This window comes from Solanum pennellii, chromosome 12 (genome assembly GCF_001406875.1).
Source record: "Solanum pennellii chromosome 12, SPENNV200".
Lineage (NCBI taxonomy): Eukaryota > Viridiplantae > Streptophyta > Magnoliopsida > Solanales > Solanaceae > Solanum > Solanum pennellii.
Genome location: NC_028648.1, coordinates 2776323 through 2797758, shown reverse-complemented (window position 1 = coordinate 2797758; position 21436 = coordinate 2776323). Strand labels below are relative to the sequence as shown.

Here is a 21436-nt window from a genome sequence, read left to right as displayed (position 1 = left end):
TATATATATATATATATATATATATATATATATATATATATATATATCCGACAGATGTAAATATATAATTGACTTCTCTTCACTTTCTGTCCCTTTCTCTCTCGCTTCTCTCCTCCCGCTCCCAATCTTGCTCGCTTCTCTCTTCCCTCTAAGATATAGTTATCGTAATTAGCAAACTATGACTATGGAGATTAAAATTATTTTGATGGCTACTTGTAAAAGTTTCCCTAGAAAAACTCATTATGTCCACTCTAAATTGTCATGTTGCGCTTTTCGAAAGTTGACTCATTTTAAAGTTATATTAGATTACATTAATTCGATATTTCAAACAAAAAATTTAGATATTCAATAGCTATACAAAAAGGTACTATAAAATTAATATTTTGCTAAGTAATATGATAGAAAAAATACATCGTAAAATATTAATCAGAATTATTATTATTTAACTCTTAAAAAAAATTATCACAATTAAAAATGGACGAAAATAATAGCATTAATGTCCAAGTTGAAACAAAGGCAACTCCTTAATAAAGGCGAATCTCATACGTAAAAGATTCAAACCAAGAGACTCATATTCAAAACTAACTCGAACCAAAAATTCAACCATGGCGAAGATTCAAACCAAAAAACTCAAATCCAAAGACTAACTCGAACCAAGAACTCAATATTTATAGGTGATGAACCCACAAATTTTAGCAATTCAAGTGTAAATCTAGGATCTTCTTGGAGTTTTAGGAACAGAAGAGGAGGTCTCTACAATATTCCTATATAATAATTGTGTTGTCATGTTAATTTATAGTGCATCTCGATTAATTTCAGTTTTATTATATGCATGTATTATTAGTCTTTATAAGAGTGAGAGCTAAGGTGAATCTTCGATGAAAAGTAGAGTTTAAATTCTTTTTTTTTAATCTCGAAAATCTAGTATTTATGAGGTCAAAAGCAATGAAGCAAACACTTGGTAAAAAATATTCTCTGCATTACAAATTTCAACACTACTAATTCATGCGTTATTTTTTTTTTACTAAACGACCCCCAAAAGATTTTAGTGTTGACAAAATAAAATAACTTTTTAAGTAATAATAAAATATTTAATATAAAGATGCAAATATTTCAATTTTTTAAAAAAATATTAATTTATTTATTAAAGCGAAAAAAGATAAATATATCTCCAAACTATTGTAAATAGAATGCAAATACCTCATTCATACTTTTGGGACATTAATGCCCCTGTCGTCCAAAATTTAGAACATATATACCCTTTATATTAACGGACATACACGTGTCATAATCTTATCCATCGATCCGACATTTATCAACAGATAAGATTACGGCATGTGTCCCGATTTAATCTTCCGTTAGAGTGAAGAGCATATATGCTCTAGTTTTTGGACAGCACGGACACCAATGTCCAGTGGCGGAGCTAGAATTTTTTATAAGGAGGTTCAAAAGCAAATCACGATTAAAAGATATAATGTTAACCATATATAAATAGTAATATTTTCTGCTGAAGGGGTTCGAATGAATCCCCTAACTCTTTGCTAGCTCCGCCCCTACCAATGTTCCAAAAGTATGACAGAGGGTATCTACGTACCATTTACAATAGTTCAAAGGTAATAAAATATATATATAAAATGGAAAAGGGTTGAAATTGCCCCTGAACTATGCGAAATAGACTACTTATACCCTCCATTACATTTTGGAATCAAAAATACTCAAATATTATCCTATAAGACCACAAATACCTTCAAGTTAACACCCCAATTTTTTAGTGACGTGGCATGCCACATAGGACTAATCCCTCCACCTAAGCATTGCAACTAAGATTCACTACAAAAGAACTTGATCTTTAATGGCGACACAGTTGTCAGGTTATGAGTGATTTTTAGTGACGACTAATAGTAAAACCTATTTTTTCAACAAAAAAATATGATAATTAGTTTTCGATTGCAACCTAATTTTCTAAAATAAATAACTTGCAATATCAATATAAAAAAAACACCCAATATTATTACGAAAAATCATGAAAATTACTTCTAGATTCACATCTCCTATTATATAATGCATCATTGCACATTTTATACATTTACATATAACATAAAAATAAAACATACAGTGTCTTCAAACTCCTACTTAATCGATATTATTTTTGTTTTTCTGAAAAACAATGGAAAAGAAAACACATAATTAGAAGTTAATGTTAAAAACTTTTAGTGACGATTTTTTGAAATTTTATGGCGACTATTGTCGCTACTAAAGGTTTAGTTCTTTTGTAGTTAATCCTAGTTGACCATGCTTAGGTGGAAATATTAGTCTCACATGGCTTATCAAGTCAATAAAAATACGGAGTGTTAACTCTTGAGGATATATATAGTCTCTTAGGATAACAACAGTAATATTTTTAGTTCCAAAATATAACGAATGGTATAAGTTATCTATTTTACAGAGCAATTTTCACCCTTTCCATATATAAAATAATATGTGAAAGAAGATCCAAGATTAGCCTGGAATTATAATAAAGTTTCTATGGAAGACTGTAGAATCCTCTCAAAGATGAGGCTAGATTACACTTGAATTGCTAAAGTTTCTGGTTTCATCGCCTATAAATGTCACAGCAATTTCTATCTCCTTCATCATCAAACACTTCAATTGAAACCAAAAATTCAAGCTTTATTTACTTTATACTCTCCCAATTTTGAGCTAAAAATGTCTCTGAATCCATCGTTGTTTGGTGGTCGCAGGAGTAACGTGTTCGGTCCATTTTCACTGGATATATGGGATCCACTAGAAGGGTTTTCAATTGCAAACCCTTCATCCTCTGTTCGTGAAACCTCTGTTTTCGCAAATGCGAAAATCGATTGGAAAGAAACACCAGTATTTGAAGTGGATGTACCTGGGATTAAGAAAGAGGAAGTGAAAGTCGAAGTTGAAGAAGGAAGGATTTTGAAGATTAGTGGTGAGAGGAGTAAAGAAGACGAGGAGAAGAATGAACAATGGCATCGTATGGAGAGGAGTAGTGGTAAGTTTGTAAGGAGGTTTAGGTTACCGGAGAATGTGAAAATGGAGGAAATTAAGGCGGCGATGGAGAATGGTTTGCTTACTGTAACTGTTCCGAAGGAAGAAGAGAAGAAACCTCAAGTGAAAGCCATTGATATTTCTGGTTGATTGAAAAAAAAAACAAAAAGTTGCAGATCAAGTGTTTGTTGAAAGTCCTCTGTACAATAATTGTTGTAATTTGTGTATTTTAACTTGATCTTGTTGTAAAAAAAAAAAATGTAATGTGAGTTTGATAATGAAATAATTTCCTTTGAACATTATACTCTTTTTTTCGTAATAAAATTTACGTATATTCTATACTTCTTTCTATTTTTCTTTAGAAATAAGATTTGTGTACGTTCTACTTGTCGTTTATATTCTAATCCTTTTCATTTTCTATTGTCATTCTCATTGTGGGGAAGGTGTGATGTTGCTCTTAACTTGCACCTTTCACATTCTAATTGTGGTGAGGCTATGGGGAAGTATGGTGTTGCTCTTTTATTTTATTAAAGACAGTTCGATGTATTAAGCATTTTACATATTCACATTCATGTAATGTACATATTTTAATTTCTATTAAGACAGTTTGATGTACTAAACGTTTCACATTCATACATATATAGGTCTATAACTTTTGCCGAGATAGTATTATGCACTAAATGTCCCACATTCATATACGGGTCTTAACTTCTATCAGAACAGTTTGATGTACTAAGCATTTTATATCAGAACAGTGTGATGCACTAAGCATTTCACATTCATGCAACATGAGTCAAATTTTTATCAGACATAATACATAAATATGATTATTAACTTGACGTCAACTGACAATTATGACCTTTAACTTTGGATGTGTACAAATAGAAATTTAAACTTATATAAAATTGATTAAATGAATATATTTGTTCTACGAGTTTTGAATGTGTACAAGTAGAAACTTAAACTTATATAAAATTGATTAAATGAATATATTTGTTCTACGAGTTACTCTATATGACAATTTTGTGTTCTACGTGACGTCCTGCATGTATAATGTCATGTAAGACATGTCTATCTACTTGTTCAATTTTATACGAATTTAAATGTCTATTTTTGCACACTCAAAGTTGAGGACAGTTATCCATTGAAGTTAAATTAAGGGTCATATTTATGTGTTATGCCAAATAGTTTGATGCACTAAACAATGCAAGCATACGAGTCTTAACTTTGATAAGACAGCCTGATACATTAAGCATCTTACACTGTAATGCATCATTGTAATACACTAAGCATTTCACATTCATGTAGTATACATATTTTAAGTTCAGTATATTACGGGTTTTAACTTCAGTTAGAACAATCTGGTACATTAAGCATCTTACGTTCACGCAGGATATGCAAACTAAATAAGAAAAAGCACTTCCAGACTGGATTCTGCACTGGAAATTGATCATTAATTTTGCAAAAGTTTTATTCCAAAATGGTTACAACAGTCTCCTCTTTTCTATACTACACTGCAAAATACTGGTATGAGAATGAACTGATTTGTTAAATAAATAACAAAACATTTACTGAAGCACAGCAATTACATCAGATGCCCTCAATGTGATGTATTCAGAACCATCAGCTCCTTTGAAGTCATTGCCAGCATATTTGGAATACAGAACTGTATTTCCAGGAGATACTGAAAGTGCTTTCCTTTTCCCTTCCTCGTCGAGAGGACCAGGTCCAACAGCTATCACCTGATTGCAACCACGGAAAAGGTGAACGATATCAACAAGAGTTAAACTTCTATACACTAACGTTTTCGACTAACACGTCACCTAAAAGAGAACTACATGTCGATAAGGGTGTAAATTCTTTCACTGTCACAAGTCATTTGGCTCACATGATAGTTGTATGAGAAACTATAATGCAAGAATATGTTTCATTCTTGTTTTAGTTAGAGCAACGAGACTTCCCAGCGAATTGTAAATACGCATAGTCTTATTTCACATTTTATGTAATGTAGCTATTATTAGATAAAGCCAACACATGCCAATTTTATGTTGGAATTGGTTATTTCAAACTGTATAAATATATACCTTGCTAGTACTCTTTGAAAATGTTGTTGCACATGTGTCGGGGGTCCTCAAAAAATATACTATTCTTAGAGGATTCGACAAGCATCCATTGACATTCCTCTAAAAGTATACTATTCTTAGAGGATTCAACAGGCATTCATTGACATTTTCAAAGATTCCGAGCAACAAGATAACAAGTATATCCTATCAACAAGTATTATGAGAGTAATAATACTAGCTGAACTGCAGGGAGCATATTATTACCGTGCCAAATGAAGGTTTCTCCTTTGCAGCCTGGCTCAAAAACAATCCCCCAGAAGTTTTTTCCTCAACTTCAGCCACCTGATAAAAAAGTCAAAAAACTCTCACAAACCAGAACTTAATACTTAAAAAAAGAGAGAATTAATGATCGAAGATACACCAGAACTATCACTTTTTACACTCCAACTACCGGTGACAAGGCGTAGATGGTAATAGTTCAGGTATATAAAAGGAACAATTGATTATATTGGGATATGAAATTCGTGACAAGGCATAGATGGTAATAGTTTAGCTAGATAAAGGAAACAAATTGATAATTGGGATATGAAACTCGCAGAAAAAATGATTACTCGGGTTTGTTTTTTACCATTATCCGAAGAAAGTGATATTCGAGAACAGCGAATAATGTAGAAATATTTATCAGAGTATGGACCATTTAATCAAAATATAGATGCCACAAAAAGAAACAAATAAAGAGCAATAGTAACAAACCTTGATTAGAACTCTGTCATTCAAGGGCTGCAGATCCTTGATATCATCTGTCTCAAGAATGCCAACAATGTCATCCTCTTTCAAAATCAGGTGCTTTGATCCATCAAACTCCAGTTCAGTTCCCGCATATTTCGAGTACACCACGTGGGTACCATTCTACACGTAAAACATTCCGTTTAAAAAAATGATCAACCATGCTTAGAAGACATGCTGAGTATGACATTGATTACGGAACTACCTTTATACTAATCTCCACTGTAGTCTTGCCAATTGAATGACCCTCCCCGACAGCAACAACCTCGCCTCCTTGCGGCTTCGACTGTGCTGATACTGGAAGCAGGATGCCACCTACACTCTTCTCCTCTGCAGTCTTAATCTTCACCAGAACTCTATCACCCAATGGTTTGAGTGAAGTGTACTGCGCGAACAACAACAACAGAACAAGGAAGCATATAAATATAAAAACTTCCCCAACAGACAAAACTAGACTCTGAAAACCACTAGATACTAAAATTAAGTAATACAATCAACTAAACCGAATGCAGAAAATAACAGATATAACGATGTTCAACAAATTCAGCTTTGATTTTCAAATACATATTTGACAGAAGATATCTATTTTAACCAGGCTATGAATGCCAGAACTCAGCTCACTAACTTGGAAAAAAGGAACACAATAAGCAACAACCCAATAATGACCTCTTCGCATTGCTTTACCAACCACAGACAAAGCTACATAGACAGCAGAAGTATCAGAACAGTCAGCTTAACTCAATTAGCAACTTACTTTAAGCAGTCCAATTTTGTGTTGGAAGTAAGTGGTGCAGAAAACTATTTCCAGCAGATCACATTTCAATGCTCTTAACTCTAATTTACAAATTGCAACTTTGACAAACGAAAAGTTGACATGGTCGTATAACAACAAATTTGGGAACAGTGAAAAGAACCCATCAAGGTGATTCTACCCTTAGTTGCGCGGACTCTTCACTTTTGATGCCGCACCCGTGTCGGATTCTCCTAAAGTGCACTTCATTTGGCGAATCCGACATGCACCCATTGACAGTTTTGAAGAGTCCGAGCAACATAGATTCTACCTACCTTCTCAGCTATTACATTTCGAGCAAAACATAAAACAAGAGCTATACAGGGAAAAAAAACCAAACTATATACCTTGGGGGATACAACTGTTGAAGCCTTAACGACAAGTCCATGGAACGACCTTCTATTCTGCTTTAAAGGAGCGAAAGACGCAACCTTTAAATTACTTATGGACCTAAGCCCCTCAAAGGATGCAAAACCCTTGGCAGAAATGGATGACGCGGTCAGCTGAGTTGTCGCCATTCCTTTCTGAGCTCAATCAAGAAACCCCACAACAGAAATAGTCAATATCCTCATATCCCAGAAGCAAAAAGAGTACGACCATAGATAAAAACTCAAGAATTCTGAATGTAATCCAGAACCCTACAACAGAAATGGAACCCCACAAGCAAAAAAGAGTAAAACTGAAGGTAAGAAACATATAATTGTGAACTAAACCATAATTCCCACTTACAAAAAGGATAAACAGCAGCTCCCCACAAGCAAAAATAGTAAAAATTGTGACAAGCTATAGAATTAAAGATAAAGAGTAGCACCAGCAGAAGCAAAAAGAGGAACAGTTACAGATAAGAACCATAGAATTCTCAACTAAATCAAGAACCCCACAACAAAAATACCACAGCAGAAGCAAAAAATATCCTAAATTGGAACACAAAAATTCAAGAATTTCAACAATGATAATAAAGATTGCACCTTTATTATTGGGAGATTGGTTTCACTAATAACAAAGGAGAAGTTTTCTCTAGATAAGAACCATAAAACTCTGAACCCCACAACACAAGTGGTCACAAGAACAGCAAACCAGAAGCAAAAAATAGTAAATTTAAAGACAAAAATTCAAGAATTTGAATCAAATGATAAAAAAGGAAGCACCTTTATTGGCAAAATTGATGAGCCTTAATAGCAATGGAGAGGTTTTCTCTACTATGGACTGGAGTGAATAAGGTCTGTGTTTAGACTTTAGACTTTTGTAGATAAAATGTGTAGAGCTGTTAAGGATAACAAAACCCTAGAAGTTTCTAAGAGGGACTTAGAGCCTGTTTGGCTCAGATTAAAAGCTGGTCAAACTGACTTAAAAGCTGATTTTTGACTTATTTAGCTGTTTCGCAATACTCAAAATAACTTATTTTAAGTTAAAAAAAACTTATTTTAAGCCAAAAGTTAAAAGCTGGGGTAGAGGTGCTTTTCTTTTTTTAGCTTATAAGCTGTTTTAAGTTGACCACATTTTTATTTTTTTACCCTTAATATTTTTATACAATCTCCAAATTACAACATAACCCTAACATCTCTTTCTTTCATTTTTCCCTTTTCACGTTTGGCATAACAACTTCAGCACTTTTATCCAAACACATAACTGCTTATTTTAAAAATAAGTTTCAGCACTTTCAAAAGTACTTTTTTAAAGCTGCTTTTATTAAGCCCATCCAAACGGGCCCTTAGAGCCTGTTTGGCTCAGCTTAAAAGCTGATTTTTGACTTATTTAGCTGTTTGGCAGTACTCAAAATAACTTATTCTAAGTTAAAAAAAAACTTATTTTAAGCCAAAAGTTAAAAGCTGGGGTAGGGGTGCTTTTTTTTTCCAGCTTATAAGCTGTTTTAAGTTGACCACATTTTTACCTTTTTGCCCTTAATATTTTTATACAATCTCCAAATTACCCACATAACCCTAACATCTCTTTCTTCTATTTTTCCCTTTTCACGTGTGGATGATAGACAATTACTATTACTAATGAATGAAAATAAAATAAATCTTAAATTTTCAAGTGATCTATTCAAATTATATATTAATAAAATGTAAAATAAGTTGCACATATAACTTAAATAAAAATTTATATTCCTCTTATAAATAATTTGTGATAATAAAGAAACATGTGAATGATAGACAATTATTATTACCTATGGATGAAACTAAAATAAAATCTTAAATCGTTCTTTAATCTATTCAAATTATATATCTTTAAAATTTATAATAAGTTTATATTCCTCTTATAAATAATTTGCGATGAGAAAGAAATATGTGAATGATAGCAAAATATAATTATTTATGATTGTAAAATATAAATTAATTAACTTTTATTATGTTAACAGATTTTAAGGGTATTTCAGACATTTTGATTTAAAAAGCTGTTTATCATCACTTATTTGCCAAACACATCAACAACTTTTTTTTTAACTTCAGCACTTTTATCCAAACGCATAACTGCTTATTTTAAAAATAAGTTTCAGCACTTTTAAAAGTATTTTTTTAAAGCTGCTTTTATTATGCCCATCCAAACGGGCCCTTACTTTTTTTTCTTCCTTTTTCATTGAAAAAAAGTCGATTTATAGAAAATAATATCTTTATATTGTATTTTACTTCTCGAATTATACTTGATAGTTGACACTATTGCTCGAATGACCTAATAGTAAAAGCGAAGCTTTACCAATTATTATCGAAAAATCTTATTTAAAATATAACTTGGTAAAAATTTACTTTGAATTCTGAGATACATATTTGATAGTTGACACTATTATTCTTTTTCTAATGAACTAATCGTAGAAGCGGAATTTTAGCAACTATTGTAGAAAGATCATATTAAAAAAATAATTGGTAAAAATTTATTCTGAATTTAGAGATACATATATTAATCTAACAAAAGAAATACTATTCTAAGTCTCACTTGGGCACTAATTTCTTTTTAAAAAAAAATAAAATTTATCATATTAAATATGTTAAACATTTGAGTAGATTGTTCATGTTTATGCATTGTGTATTTGATTATGTTTCCTTTGGTATTTGACAATATCGGAAACAACCTTTCTACTAAATATTTGTTCAGTTGCATCAACATCAACATCATCACACAAAGAGATCTTTACGTAAATACAATTTAATCCATTGTTTACTTTTTCTAATTGGTGTCAGAATGAATATATCAACTTACGTATTCAGTGTAATCCCATTGTAAAAGTTTAACGCTACACAGACCTTACTCTTACTTTGAATAAGGTAGAGAAGTTGTTTTAGATAAACCACGACTTTAGAAAAGCTTAATACAAGAGTGAGAGAAGCTCAAATGAAAATACTAAGAAAGAAAAAAGATATTGACAGTAAAAATAATAAGGTAACCAAAGAAAAAGAAACAAAGATGATTAATAAAAATGAATTAATAATAGAAAAAAAAATCACTCGATTATCTACTAACATTTTATCCTATCCTGATCATCGACCTTCATGCTCTCCTATTTAATCTAGGGTCATGACCCTCGATGAGCAGAAGACATGTCATGTTCTCTAATCACCTCTCTTCAATTCTTCTTCGATCGAGTAAAGTGATTATTCATCTATGAAAGCACAGCCATTATATCAGATGCCCTTAATGTGATATAGTCAGAGCCATCAACTCCTTTGAAGTCATTTCCAGCATATTTGGAATACAAAACTGTATTTCCAGGGGATACTGAAAGTAATGTCCTGTTTCCTTCCTCATCAAGAGGACCGGGACCAACGGCTAATACCTGTTACAATCACGGAAAAGGTAACCGATTTCAGCAAAAGTTTAACTTTTATACACTGACGTTTTTCACTATCAGGTCACCTAAAAAGCAACCTACTATAACATGTTAACATATGCTGATAGCGGAAATTATTTACGTTTAGGGATCATTTGGTTCATCATTAGCTATATGGGGATGATATCAGACGCGGGAGAATAATAAACGGAGTAATAATACTAGCTGAACTGCAGTGTGAAAAGTTTTACCGTGCCAATCGAAGGTTTCTCCTTTGAGGATTCACTCAATAACAATCCTCCAGCAGTTTTTTCCTCAGCCTCGGCCACCTGATAAAATGCGATGACCAAATTACCACTAGTCATTCAAAGGTGATGTCTGCTGTATCGGAGAAACCATAAAAAATGAAAAATTGAGGGATGCACAATGTCAAGACGAGCAAGAGAACAATGAAGCCAGAATTTCAAATTGCAACTCAGTTACCAAAACTATAACATATCCAGTGTAATGCCACTAGGTGGGGTCGGGGGAGATCAGGATATACGCAGACTCTTACACCTACCTCGTAGAAGTAGAGAGATTGTTTCCAAAAGACTGCTTTTAAACAAATAACGCTCAATATATACAAATGTTTATCATGCAGAGCATGTATCGCTTAATCAAAGCGTAGATGCCACACAAACATAATGACGAACCTTGATTAGAACTCTGTCGTTCAAGGGCTGCAGGTCTTTGACGTCTTCTGTTTCGAGAATACCAACGATGTCATCTTCTTTCAAGATCAGGTGCTTTGATCCATCAAACTGCACTTCGGTTCCTACATATTTTGAGTACAACACTTGGGTACCAGTCTACACAATAAGATATATTTAGAAAACGATCAGCCACGGATAAAAGCAAAGGTTGAATACATAACTTGATTATGAAATTACCTTGACACTAATTTCCACTTTACTCTTCCCAACTAAACAACCCTCTCCGACAGCAACAACCTCACCTCCTTGTGGATTTGACTGTGTCGTTGTTGGAAGTAGGATACCACCAACAGTCTTCTCCTCTACGGTCTTAATCTTCACCAGAACTCTATCACTCAAAGGTTTAACTGAAGTATACTGCACGAACAACAAGAAGCGAATAAAGAAAATGATAAATATGAAAACATTCATGCGAGAGCAACAACGAAAACACTCAGCCTATGAAATATCAGAATCCCAGCTCTTCCGCGGGAAAACTAGTCGTGTATTTTAACCAACTACATGGGATAGCAACTCAGTAACACATCAGAGAAGTACTGATCTTAAATTAGTTAGTAGCTTGATAGCCTACTTCCCCGTTGAGAGCAATAAAGCTAATTAATAACATTGACTTACAAAAATTCGATATAGTAGAAATATGGTTGGCGGACAATTTTCACCACGGGGATTCAAAATATAAGGAAATAAACACACGAAGAAGCCAAGGGTATTCAACATTTGTTGTGTAAGTAGATAAAAAATAGTTTTTAACCCCTTATATATAGTATAATATTCCCATGAAAGGAGTTTGGATGACCCCCTAGCTTTGTCCATTAATTCGCAATCAATTCAGAAGCAGAAAAAACCCATCAAATTAATTCTTCCTAGCAATTATAGCTAACTAACTTAACGAAATAGAGAAGTAAATGCACGAAGAAACCAACAGGATTCAACATCTACTATATTACAACATTGACTCACCAAAACATGACATAGTAGAACATAAGTGCCATACCCATATTCTCACAAAGGGGGCTCCAAATATATAGAATTAAGCACACGAAGAAGCTAACGATTCAACATATACTATATATACAGTGTAATTTTCCGTCGAAACGCCCTTTAGCTCAGCCCATTGGCAACTAATTAGGGAGCTCAAAAATCCCATCAAGTCAATTCTTCCTATCTATTCAGCCTAACTAATGAAACAAAACAAGAACCAACAGAGCAAAAGAAAGCAAATTAGCATACCTTAGAAGCTACAACAGTTGCAGCCTTAACAACAACTCCATGAAAAAACCTCAAATTCTGCTTCAAAGTACCAAAAGATGCAATCTTTACATTACTAGTAAACCTAAGTCCTTCAAATGAAACAAACCCTTTACCAGATATGGATGATACTGCCATTTGAGTTGTTACCATTTCTTTCTGAGCTAAAAATCAAGAAACCCCACAAACAAAAAAGGGTCAATTTCCTCATTAAGAATACAAGTATAGCATAAAAGTTCAAGATTTGTTAATTTAAGTCAAGAATACATGAACATAGATAAACCCCACAAGCCAAAAAATTGTAAATTTAAAGATAAACTCAAGAATTTCAATCAATCATCAAAAAAGGAAGTACCTTTATTTGGGAAAATTGAGTAAATGAGATGTGTGTATACAAAGGGATAACAAAATAGGTCCCAAAAAGAGGGAATTTTTTTTCTTTTTGGTTTTTAAGTATAAAATTATTTCCAATATAGGATACATTTTTAAAAAATTACTCGAATCAAAACAGTTTAGAAGTTAATTGCTTAGACACACTCAAGTTTGTAATATTACGTATCTTACAAGATTTTGATGCCTCCATATATGTTCACGATACATTGGGTCAAATTTAGGTGTAGTTTATATTCTAGTGGATTCGCTTACATCTGGGATACATAGCGAATTTCACTCGTCTTCCTCGCCACTTTTTCATCTCGCTCGCTGCTCTCCCATATATCTAGAGAAAGTTACTCTAGATACATACAGATACATGCATTTAGTGTGTCTCTAGTGTGATTCGCATGTATCTAAGATACATACGAACCTGATTTGCCTCTCTCCACAATCTCGCTCAGTTCTCTCTCCATTTTTGTGCACTTAATAGCAAAATACGTATATCTAAGTCTAAGATACATAAGAAACTCTTAACTAATAGTAGATAAGACACAACTTTCCCTAGACTATGAACAAAAATTAAAACGACACCAAAATACCTTAATTAAATTAAAATTATGATCACCAATCTAATTTTTAATTAAAGCACAAATTTTATTTAAGCTTTGAGAATTTTCAAACTTTTTTTTTTTGTAATTTTCCTACATTAGTTCCATATCATTATCATTATTTGGAGAATTGTTGTAATTAATATTCCAACTTCTAGGTCTTTTTGGAGTCCACAGTCCACACGTTGAGAGTTAGGAATCACAACAAGTCTAATTTGGCTAACCTGATGGCTTAACTATTTGATAGTAACACTTCTAGCTAGGTGCACCTTGTAATTAGTGACGAAGTCATAATTTTTTTTTAAAAAAAAATAAAATATCACAAAAACAAATTTATAAAAAAAGTTTTAAAAAAAAGACGACATATATACCAAGAAAATAATTTTAATTATAAATGAAAAGATATAATTATTTTGTCGAAGGCAGATTGAATGAAACACTTGGCCCTACCAGGCTCTTCCGCTGGCCACGTGTTTGATTGTTAAACTCTACACAAATCATGACTTAAACAAATATTCTTTAAAAAAAATCATCTAGTATATTTATTTCTGAGATTTGAATTATAATTTTCGAGTTTTGAATTCACTTTTCTAACTCTAGGTCACACCCTTGAAATTTACTAAGTGAAATGGACCTAACTAAAAGGAAAGATTGCTAAATAAAATTGAACGAAGTAAAATATATATAAATATATATATACTCGTGATGGATTTTTTTATATATATATATGATGAAATCTTTAGATTACAAATTATCTATGTAATAACATTCATTACAACAAACATTTATTATTTACCGTCGATCCTGCGTTATATTAATTATGTCTTTATATAATATCAATAATTGTCATTATAATGGATTCTTTATAAGGAAAAGAAACAATTACTTTTGATTTACTTTTAATTGTTATAGTTCATTTTTCAAGAATCAAACTTCGTGAATTTTTTTTCAATATTTTAAAATATAGTTTCATCATATTAATAATAGTTCAATTTACCTTTCTTTGATGTGATAATGACAAATATAAATAAATGATAAAGTTAAATTCAATTATAACTTGGATTATATATGTAGGTGTGAACATATTATATTTTATATATATATATTTGATAAGCAATGAGTGTTTTAGAGAAATAATAAATTAACGCGCTTATCAGTCCCATAATATAATTTAATGTCCCATTTATGCCTAATTTTTGTTTGGTTTCTCACCCATAAAAAATTTGAATTAGTTTCGAAATTTAATTTTTAGAAAATGCACTTTCTACTAATAATTTACGCAGCTCGATTAGTTTTTTTCGATCCATCTAAAATATATAGATCATTTTCTCCAAATGATTTTTGATGTGTTTTATATGTAGCTTTCGAATACTTTCTTTGTATTTAGAATTACAGCAATTGATTTCATTTCAATTTTTCCTTAAGATTTTAGAATATGTGATTAAATGTTTTCTCCATATTTAACAATTTTAATCAACTATGTTCTCTTTTTTTCACTGAATTAGCTATTACTTTATTGAACAATCTTTTTTATTATGTATCTTTAAATTTCTTATTTTTTCGTGAAGATTTTAAGATATTTAACTTGATACTTTTTTCAGATATGTCATTTTTATCAACTGAATCCTCTGTTCTTCACCGAATCAATACTAAATTACCTACTTCTGTTTGTATATGCACCCAACCAAATGTTAATTTTTAAATTTATTTTTTTTTCCTTATATCAAAGATGCTCTATTTTAATAAACTATAAAATTTAAAATACTTAAAATTACTATATTTGAACAATAAAAATAGACTTAAAACACTCCATAAATAGACAAACAAAAGGGACCAGAAAGTGACATGTTGTCAAAGTGGGTCCCACAGAAAATGCTGACATGTCAAATTATGTTCAAACTACGTGGCATTTATTTTAATTAAATAACTTATTATAATACTCAGCTTCCTAGACACAGCCAAAAAATATTATTACTATTGTCCATGAGAAATTTATATCACACGTGGTTCTTTACCTCATTCTCCTGCTAAAATGAAGGATGAATACAGAGTATTTACGGTAAGTAAACACTTAAATTTATATAAAATTATATATATGTATATATTATACATAACATTTTATATGTATTATGTCGCGTAAGACGTATATTTCTACTTGTTCAATTTTATATAAATTTAAGTGAATTTAGCCCTATGCAGATGATATCGAATTCACAATTCACCATTTAAAAATTTATTTACTCAACCAACTAATGGAACAATTATCGAAATGACTATATAAATAATGATTTTGTACTTTGTGGGATGAAAAGAAATACTTTAATGTCTAGTAATATTTATTCATAAAAAAGAAAGGTAAACATTTTACTCTAATTTGTTCAAACTTTGTTATAATTAATTAGTTGAATAGAGTAGGAGAATTCTTGTAATATTTCTCTTCTTTCAAGTCCACACGCTGAATGAATATTTTTCTTTTTAAAATTTCGCGTGAACACATTATTTTTTATAATTATACAATATTTTTTATGTTCATATACCTTCAGAAAACACTATTAAATAGTACAAGAGATAAAAAAAATCTTTTATAAAATTTGATATCATAACGACAATTTCGATCAAAATTAAAATATTTTTCATTTATTTTCCGCAAATTATATATAGTAAAGACTATAACATATAACAAATGAAACAATGGTATAAACGTGGTACCTTTTTTCTTATATTATATAGTATCAATTTATTTATTTATTTTATATTTTTTTGATAGTAACAGTTCTAGTCAGGTGCATTTAGTCACATGAGCTTTTTAGAAGACACCATTTATTGCTTCCACATGTTAGTTAAAAGACGCTAGCTATTACGTCGGACTAAAATTTAAAGTTTATGAATTTAAAATTTAAAATATTTTTTAAAAATATTTAAGTTGATAGTAACAGTTCAGATCAGTGCATATAGCCACCTGAGCTACTTCAATAACATGGATCATATTTATTGCTTTTACATAACGTTAATTAGTTTTGACAGTCGCTATAAAGAAGACGTTAAAATTTGATATTGTGAGACTTAAATATAAGGGAAAAAAGTCAATGGATCAAGACAATGACGTCGCTTTGGTGACATCTGATAAATTTATAACGATCTAAAGAAGATCATAATAGTCCTTACTAGTGATGGAGTCAGATTTTTTATTAAGAGACGTATAAAGAAAATATCGCTAACTAGAATCGAATATACAATTTTTTAAGAAAATTTTGCAATGTTGTGTGAATCTTCAGCCTGTGTCGAGAATTATTCATATTGATAAAAATACTTATAAAACTAAATTTGACTTGTATACATATAATATAATTTTCACACTCCTTAAAGTAATGATAGCTTCGATCGATCCGCCCCTGGTCCCTGCGCAAGAATGGCCACACAAATTGAGAAATGATGCTTTAAAAGATAATAAAAATAGGGACGATACTCAAACTACATACAACGGTTTTTTCATGAGCTATAATTCTATACAGTGATCTATAGCGCATGATAAAACTGTGTTATACGTTCCTTAAATTCCGCCCACAATATCTTTTTCCTCACTGGTCCCTCTACTTCGATTTTTTCAAACAAAACCTTAAATTTTCATAAATAACTTCTTTATTTTATCAAAAAGTAATTTACTTTTTATTAGTAAGCTTATTTAATTTCTTAGTCATAACAAGAAAATCAAATTAAGTAAAGTAACACGCGTTAAGTAAACAGAGTCTCACTAAGCATGCTTAGCTCCTTTAATTAATTTTTATACGAATATTAGGATTAATTATTGACTTTTGCAATGACCAAAGTACAATAATAATAATAATTATTGACTTAAATTCCCTGTATTTTTTATTTTTTTTTACTAAACTAAGAACTCATCCGTACAACATTTTATTATAACTATATATTTTTTTAAAACGTACGTCGAAAAATAGATTATTATTAATTTTTGGACTCTCATTTTTGGTATTAATGTAACAATTTTTTTTTATATTAATAATTAGTACAATAATAATATGATCTCTCCATCTATCAAGTAATAGCAAAATCAGAATTTTCATTAAAAATAATTTACTCTCTAATCGTAGAAGATGTAGTGTATGATTTAACGAGATAAACTAATCCCAACATGTTTTCTACAAATATATATTGAGAAAATACATTTTTTAGCTACTTACAAATTAAAATAAAGAAGACCATTTGTTTCATATCGTTAATGTGTAAAATGAAGATCTCTCGTAACTAATCATCATATTTGTCATTAAAAATAACAATAATTATAAACATCGTATAAAATTAACTCTTTTCGTATTAAAATAAATTAAACTCCAAAAAATAAATTTATTAAACTTATAATTTGGAAAACATGTTGTGTCAAATGATAAGAATTAAAAAGTAAATTCGTTAAATTTAAATTATAAATTCAATTCCTTTTATTTTTTTAAAAAAATCTTTTTTTATAAATATTCAGTAGAATTGTTCGTTACTCACATTATAACTTTATTAATTTCAAATCTTACATTTAAAAATTATATTAAAAAATATTTTTTTACAAAAATGATTTATATTCAAAAAGACTCGAACGTGATTCTGTGCCCTCGATAAAAATGAAACAAACGATTAGATAAGTTGAGATCAATTAATAGTACTTATCATAAAGGACAACAAGTGGGTGAATAAATAAATAAAACAAAGACAAATGTCAAAGTGGGTCGCACAAAAATAAATAAAAAAAATGATGACATATTATATTACGCCCAAACAAATAGCATCAAAAGCGGATATATATTTTCTCCGTCTCAAATTATTTGTGATATATTTTTATACGTCTCTTAAAAGTTATTATTAAAATAGATTTTACCTATCTTATTTACATTAATATCTTAAAATATATATTCTTATTCGTTAAATATTTACTCTATTAAAGTACTTGTAAATTTTTAAAACAATTATTAAAGATAAATAAAAAATTATAATTTTTGTTTTAATATTTAAAAATAACAAACAATTTAATCTAAATAGAAGATGAAAGTATGAATATGTAAGCGTATTAAGAGAAGATAGATGGAGAATGAAATTATATATACGTGGCAAAAAGTTGAAGTGATTTCCATAGCAGATAAAATAAAGAAATCGAAACTGAAATGATATGATCATACAAAGAAGAAATGCACGTAAAAGAAAGCATGAAATTTTAACCATACAAAGTTTAAGAGACGTAGAAAGTAGATCAAATATTTTTTACCGGAGTTGATCAGACATAAAATAACGCAACATCTTCGTTTTATTTTTCCTGTAACACAACATATTTTTAACTAAATTAAAACAAAATACGAATATAAAAAATTACGACAGAAGATTAGTATATAGTTACATATTATCATAACTTATATACTCATCATTCATTTCGTTATTTTTGTTCAAAACTCATTTTTTAACGATCAACATTCACAATAATCTATCTCCAGTATAGCCTACACAAATTTTACCTTTATCGTCACGTATATCTTAACTATATCAAGATATTGATATCACGACAGATAATTTGAGACGAGAAAAATTGAGTTGCACCCACAACTTCCAGGATACATCCAAAAGAAAAATATAATTTCATCATCCCCACGAGGAAGTTAAATCAAACGTGGTCCTCCTCCTTCATCTCACCCCTACCGCGTAGTCCACAACACGGCCTGTTGACCTACACTCTTCACTTCACTCTCACACAACATATATATAGAGCCGCCAATTCCAAAAATTAACAACAACCCACATCAAGATTCATCAATTTAACAAAAAAAAAATTTAAAATTTGATTAAAAATGGTGAAACCCAATTCGAAAGATACTGAATTTTCACAGTCTTCGTCGTCGTTGTATCGGGGAGTACGGAAGAGGAAATGGGGGAAATGGGTATCGGAAATTAGATTACCTAATAGTAGAGAAAGGATTTGGTTGGGTTCTTATGATACGCCGGAAAAAGCTGCTAAAGCATTTGACGCCGCACTTTTTTGTTTGCGGGGTAAAGGGGCTAATTTCAATTTCCCGGAAAATCCGCCGGAGATTATGAACGGAAGGACGATGACTCCGTCGGAGATTCAATCGGCGGCGGCGCAGTTTGCGAATAATACAGAACCCGAACTTATCCGGGTCGGGCCAAGGGAGAATTCGGATCTTTCTTCTTCCTCATCGGAAATATTTCGAGCGGAATCACCGTCGGTGTCAGTTTCCGATAGAGTAGAAAGTGAAAAGACGGAAATAACCTTGGGTAATGATTTTATCGATATGTATCGGGTGGAGTCTAGAGTGGAAAGTGAAAAGACGGAAACGTCCTTGGATAATGGATTTATGGACATGTTTTCGTCGTTAGGGACGGTTAATGATATGTCTGATTTCGGAATTTTTCCGGGGTTCGATGACTTATCGGGTGAATTTTTTATACCACCACAACCATCACCACCACCGCAAATGCCTAATTTGGAATCATTAGAAGAAGAGAATTATTTGAACTATGATGGATTTCAATCACAAGGGACTTCATTTCTTTGGAATTTTTGAAGGATTTTAAAAATGTTACATTATATTCATTAATGGTTAATAATATAAGTTTATAAAATTAGAAATAGTACTAAAAATTAGTATTAAGTAGGATTAAGAGAACTTATTTGAATTTTAAAACTTTATTTGATGATTTTGTAGACAATTCTAGACATTTTTTTGGTTGCTAGAATTGTTACAACATATGTGATTTGTACACATAATAAAGAGAATGTATTTTTTGACTAATCAATATGAAAATCACTTTATAGTAGTAAAGTTGTCCGAAAGAGAAATTTATTTTATTATTGAAGTGAATTTTATTGACTGAGTAGGATAAAAAAAAATTGGTCAAAAATATTCTTAAGTTATATCCCAAATTTAAACTACATTCTCAAATTATTTTTTTAGCAGAAAATTTCTTTATTATTTAAAATCTGACTATTTTTAACCTTTTGTTAAAAATTAACAAAAATTTTCACAAAAATACACACGGTTCACACTACTCTCAATAAAGCTCTTTAAATCCCTCAATAAATTAATTTTATTTATTTTACATACATTTAATATAAAATATTGTGAATTTTTAGCAACAATGTTTTGCATTGTCTTCCTTTTAATTAACAATTTTTATTTACTTTTCATTTGATTTTATATAAAAAATTATCAATTGAAATATTTTCTTCTTATTGAATCTGCAAAAAGTGGTGTCGGTCAGAAATTTTCACTTCTAATAATGGAAAACAAAATTTGAGTACTAAAGATCAAAATTAGTTGAATCTTGATTACCTCAACTATCAGTTTGCCCCAAAAAAATTATTGATCTAACAACATGTGACTTTGTAAGGTGAAAATGGTGTAAAATTAAGCTCCAACTTCATCCAACTAGTAAAGAAGAAAAGTAGATCATGTCTCCTCGTAGACTCACACTCTCCTAACATTTATTTATTTTTAACAGCAAACAAGCGTCTCAAAAAATTTTAATTTTTTGAAAGCTTATTCCGACAAGTAATAAAATTACAGAATTTGAAAGCTTTTTCCCCACAAGTAATAAAATAATAGATTTTTTTATGAGAATAATAAAATTACAAAATTTGAAAGCTTTCTCCATTTTTTTTTTGATAAAAAATAAAAAATTCTTGAGCAAATATATGAATCTCAAAAAGGTTAGAGTTTTTTTTCTTCAGTTTCTTGGTTCATTTTTCTTGCGGGCAAAAATAATCAGATGTACGCACACACGCGTATATGCACACGCACGCATGTGCGCACATATCCACAAATTTTAAAAGATTTTTGGATAGAAAATATAATAATTTTCACCTCATTTAATATATAGATCTTATTTTAATAATTGAGAAATGAAATAATGTTTAGTTAATTACAACATCTATTTTTATGTGGTTATGTATTTTGTTGCCTCACTTATATTATGATTATTATCATGAATCAAATTTTATAAGACAAATAATAATTGAT

At 30.5% G+C, this 21436-nt stretch overlaps 4 protein-coding genes across 5 annotated transcripts; 2 read left to right on the top strand and 2 right to left on the bottom strand.

The window, feature by feature from the left end:
* The first annotated feature begins 2461 nt into the window (after nt 1–2461).
* On the top strand, nt 2462–3317 carry LOC107006618 (18.1 kDa class I heat shock protein-like). The gene has a single exon (XM_015205134.2). It carries the CDS (start codon nt 2707–2709, stop codon nt 3163–3165), a length of 459 nt encoding a protein of 152 aa, XP_015060620.1. The 5' UTR covers nt 2462–2706; the 3' UTR covers nt 3166–3317.
* A 1105-nt stretch (nt 3318–4422) lies between these two features.
* On the bottom strand, nt 4423–7958 carry LOC107007440 (20 kDa chaperonin, chloroplastic-like). Of its 2 annotated transcripts, none has more exons than XM_015206066.2 (6): nt 7803–7958; nt 7002–7178; nt 6070–6249; nt 5832–5987; nt 5343–5420; nt 4423–4757 (listed from the first exon to the last, which is right to left on the bottom strand). In XM_015206066.2, the coding sequence occupies exons 2-6, from the start codon at nt 7170–7172 to the stop codon at nt 4584–4586; spliced, it is 759 nt and encodes a 252-aa protein (XP_015061552.1). In that variant the 5' UTR covers nt 7173–7178; nt 7803–7958; the 3' UTR covers nt 4423–4583. The 2 variants fall into 2 exon arrangements, with proteins under 2 accessions (XP_015061552.1, XP_015061553.1); XM_015206067.2 differs by lacking the exon at nt 7803–7958 and adding an exon at nt 7623–7642.
* A 1955-nt stretch (nt 7959–9913) lies between these two features.
* On the bottom strand, nt 9914–12886 carry LOC107005395 (20 kDa chaperonin, chloroplastic-like). The gene is made up of 6 exons (XM_015203979.2): nt 12779–12886; nt 12406–12587; nt 11353–11532; nt 11116–11271; nt 10672–10749; nt 9914–10426 (listed from the first exon to the last, which is right to left on the bottom strand). The coding sequence occupies exons 2-6, from the start codon at nt 12574–12576 to the stop codon at nt 10253–10255; spliced, it is 759 nt and encodes a 252-aa protein (XP_015059465.1). The 5' UTR covers nt 12577–12587; nt 12779–12886; the 3' UTR covers nt 9914–10252.
* Nucleotides 12887–19172: 6286 nt separating this feature from the next.
* Nucleotides 19173–20239, top strand: LOC107006744 (ethylene-responsive transcription factor ERF017). The gene has a single exon (XM_015205259.2). The coding sequence runs from the start codon at nt 19247–19249 to the stop codon at nt 19979–19981; it is 735 nt and encodes a 244-aa protein (XP_015060745.1). The 5' UTR covers nt 19173–19246; the 3' UTR covers nt 19982–20239.
* Nucleotides 20240–21436: the final 1197 nt, after the last annotated feature.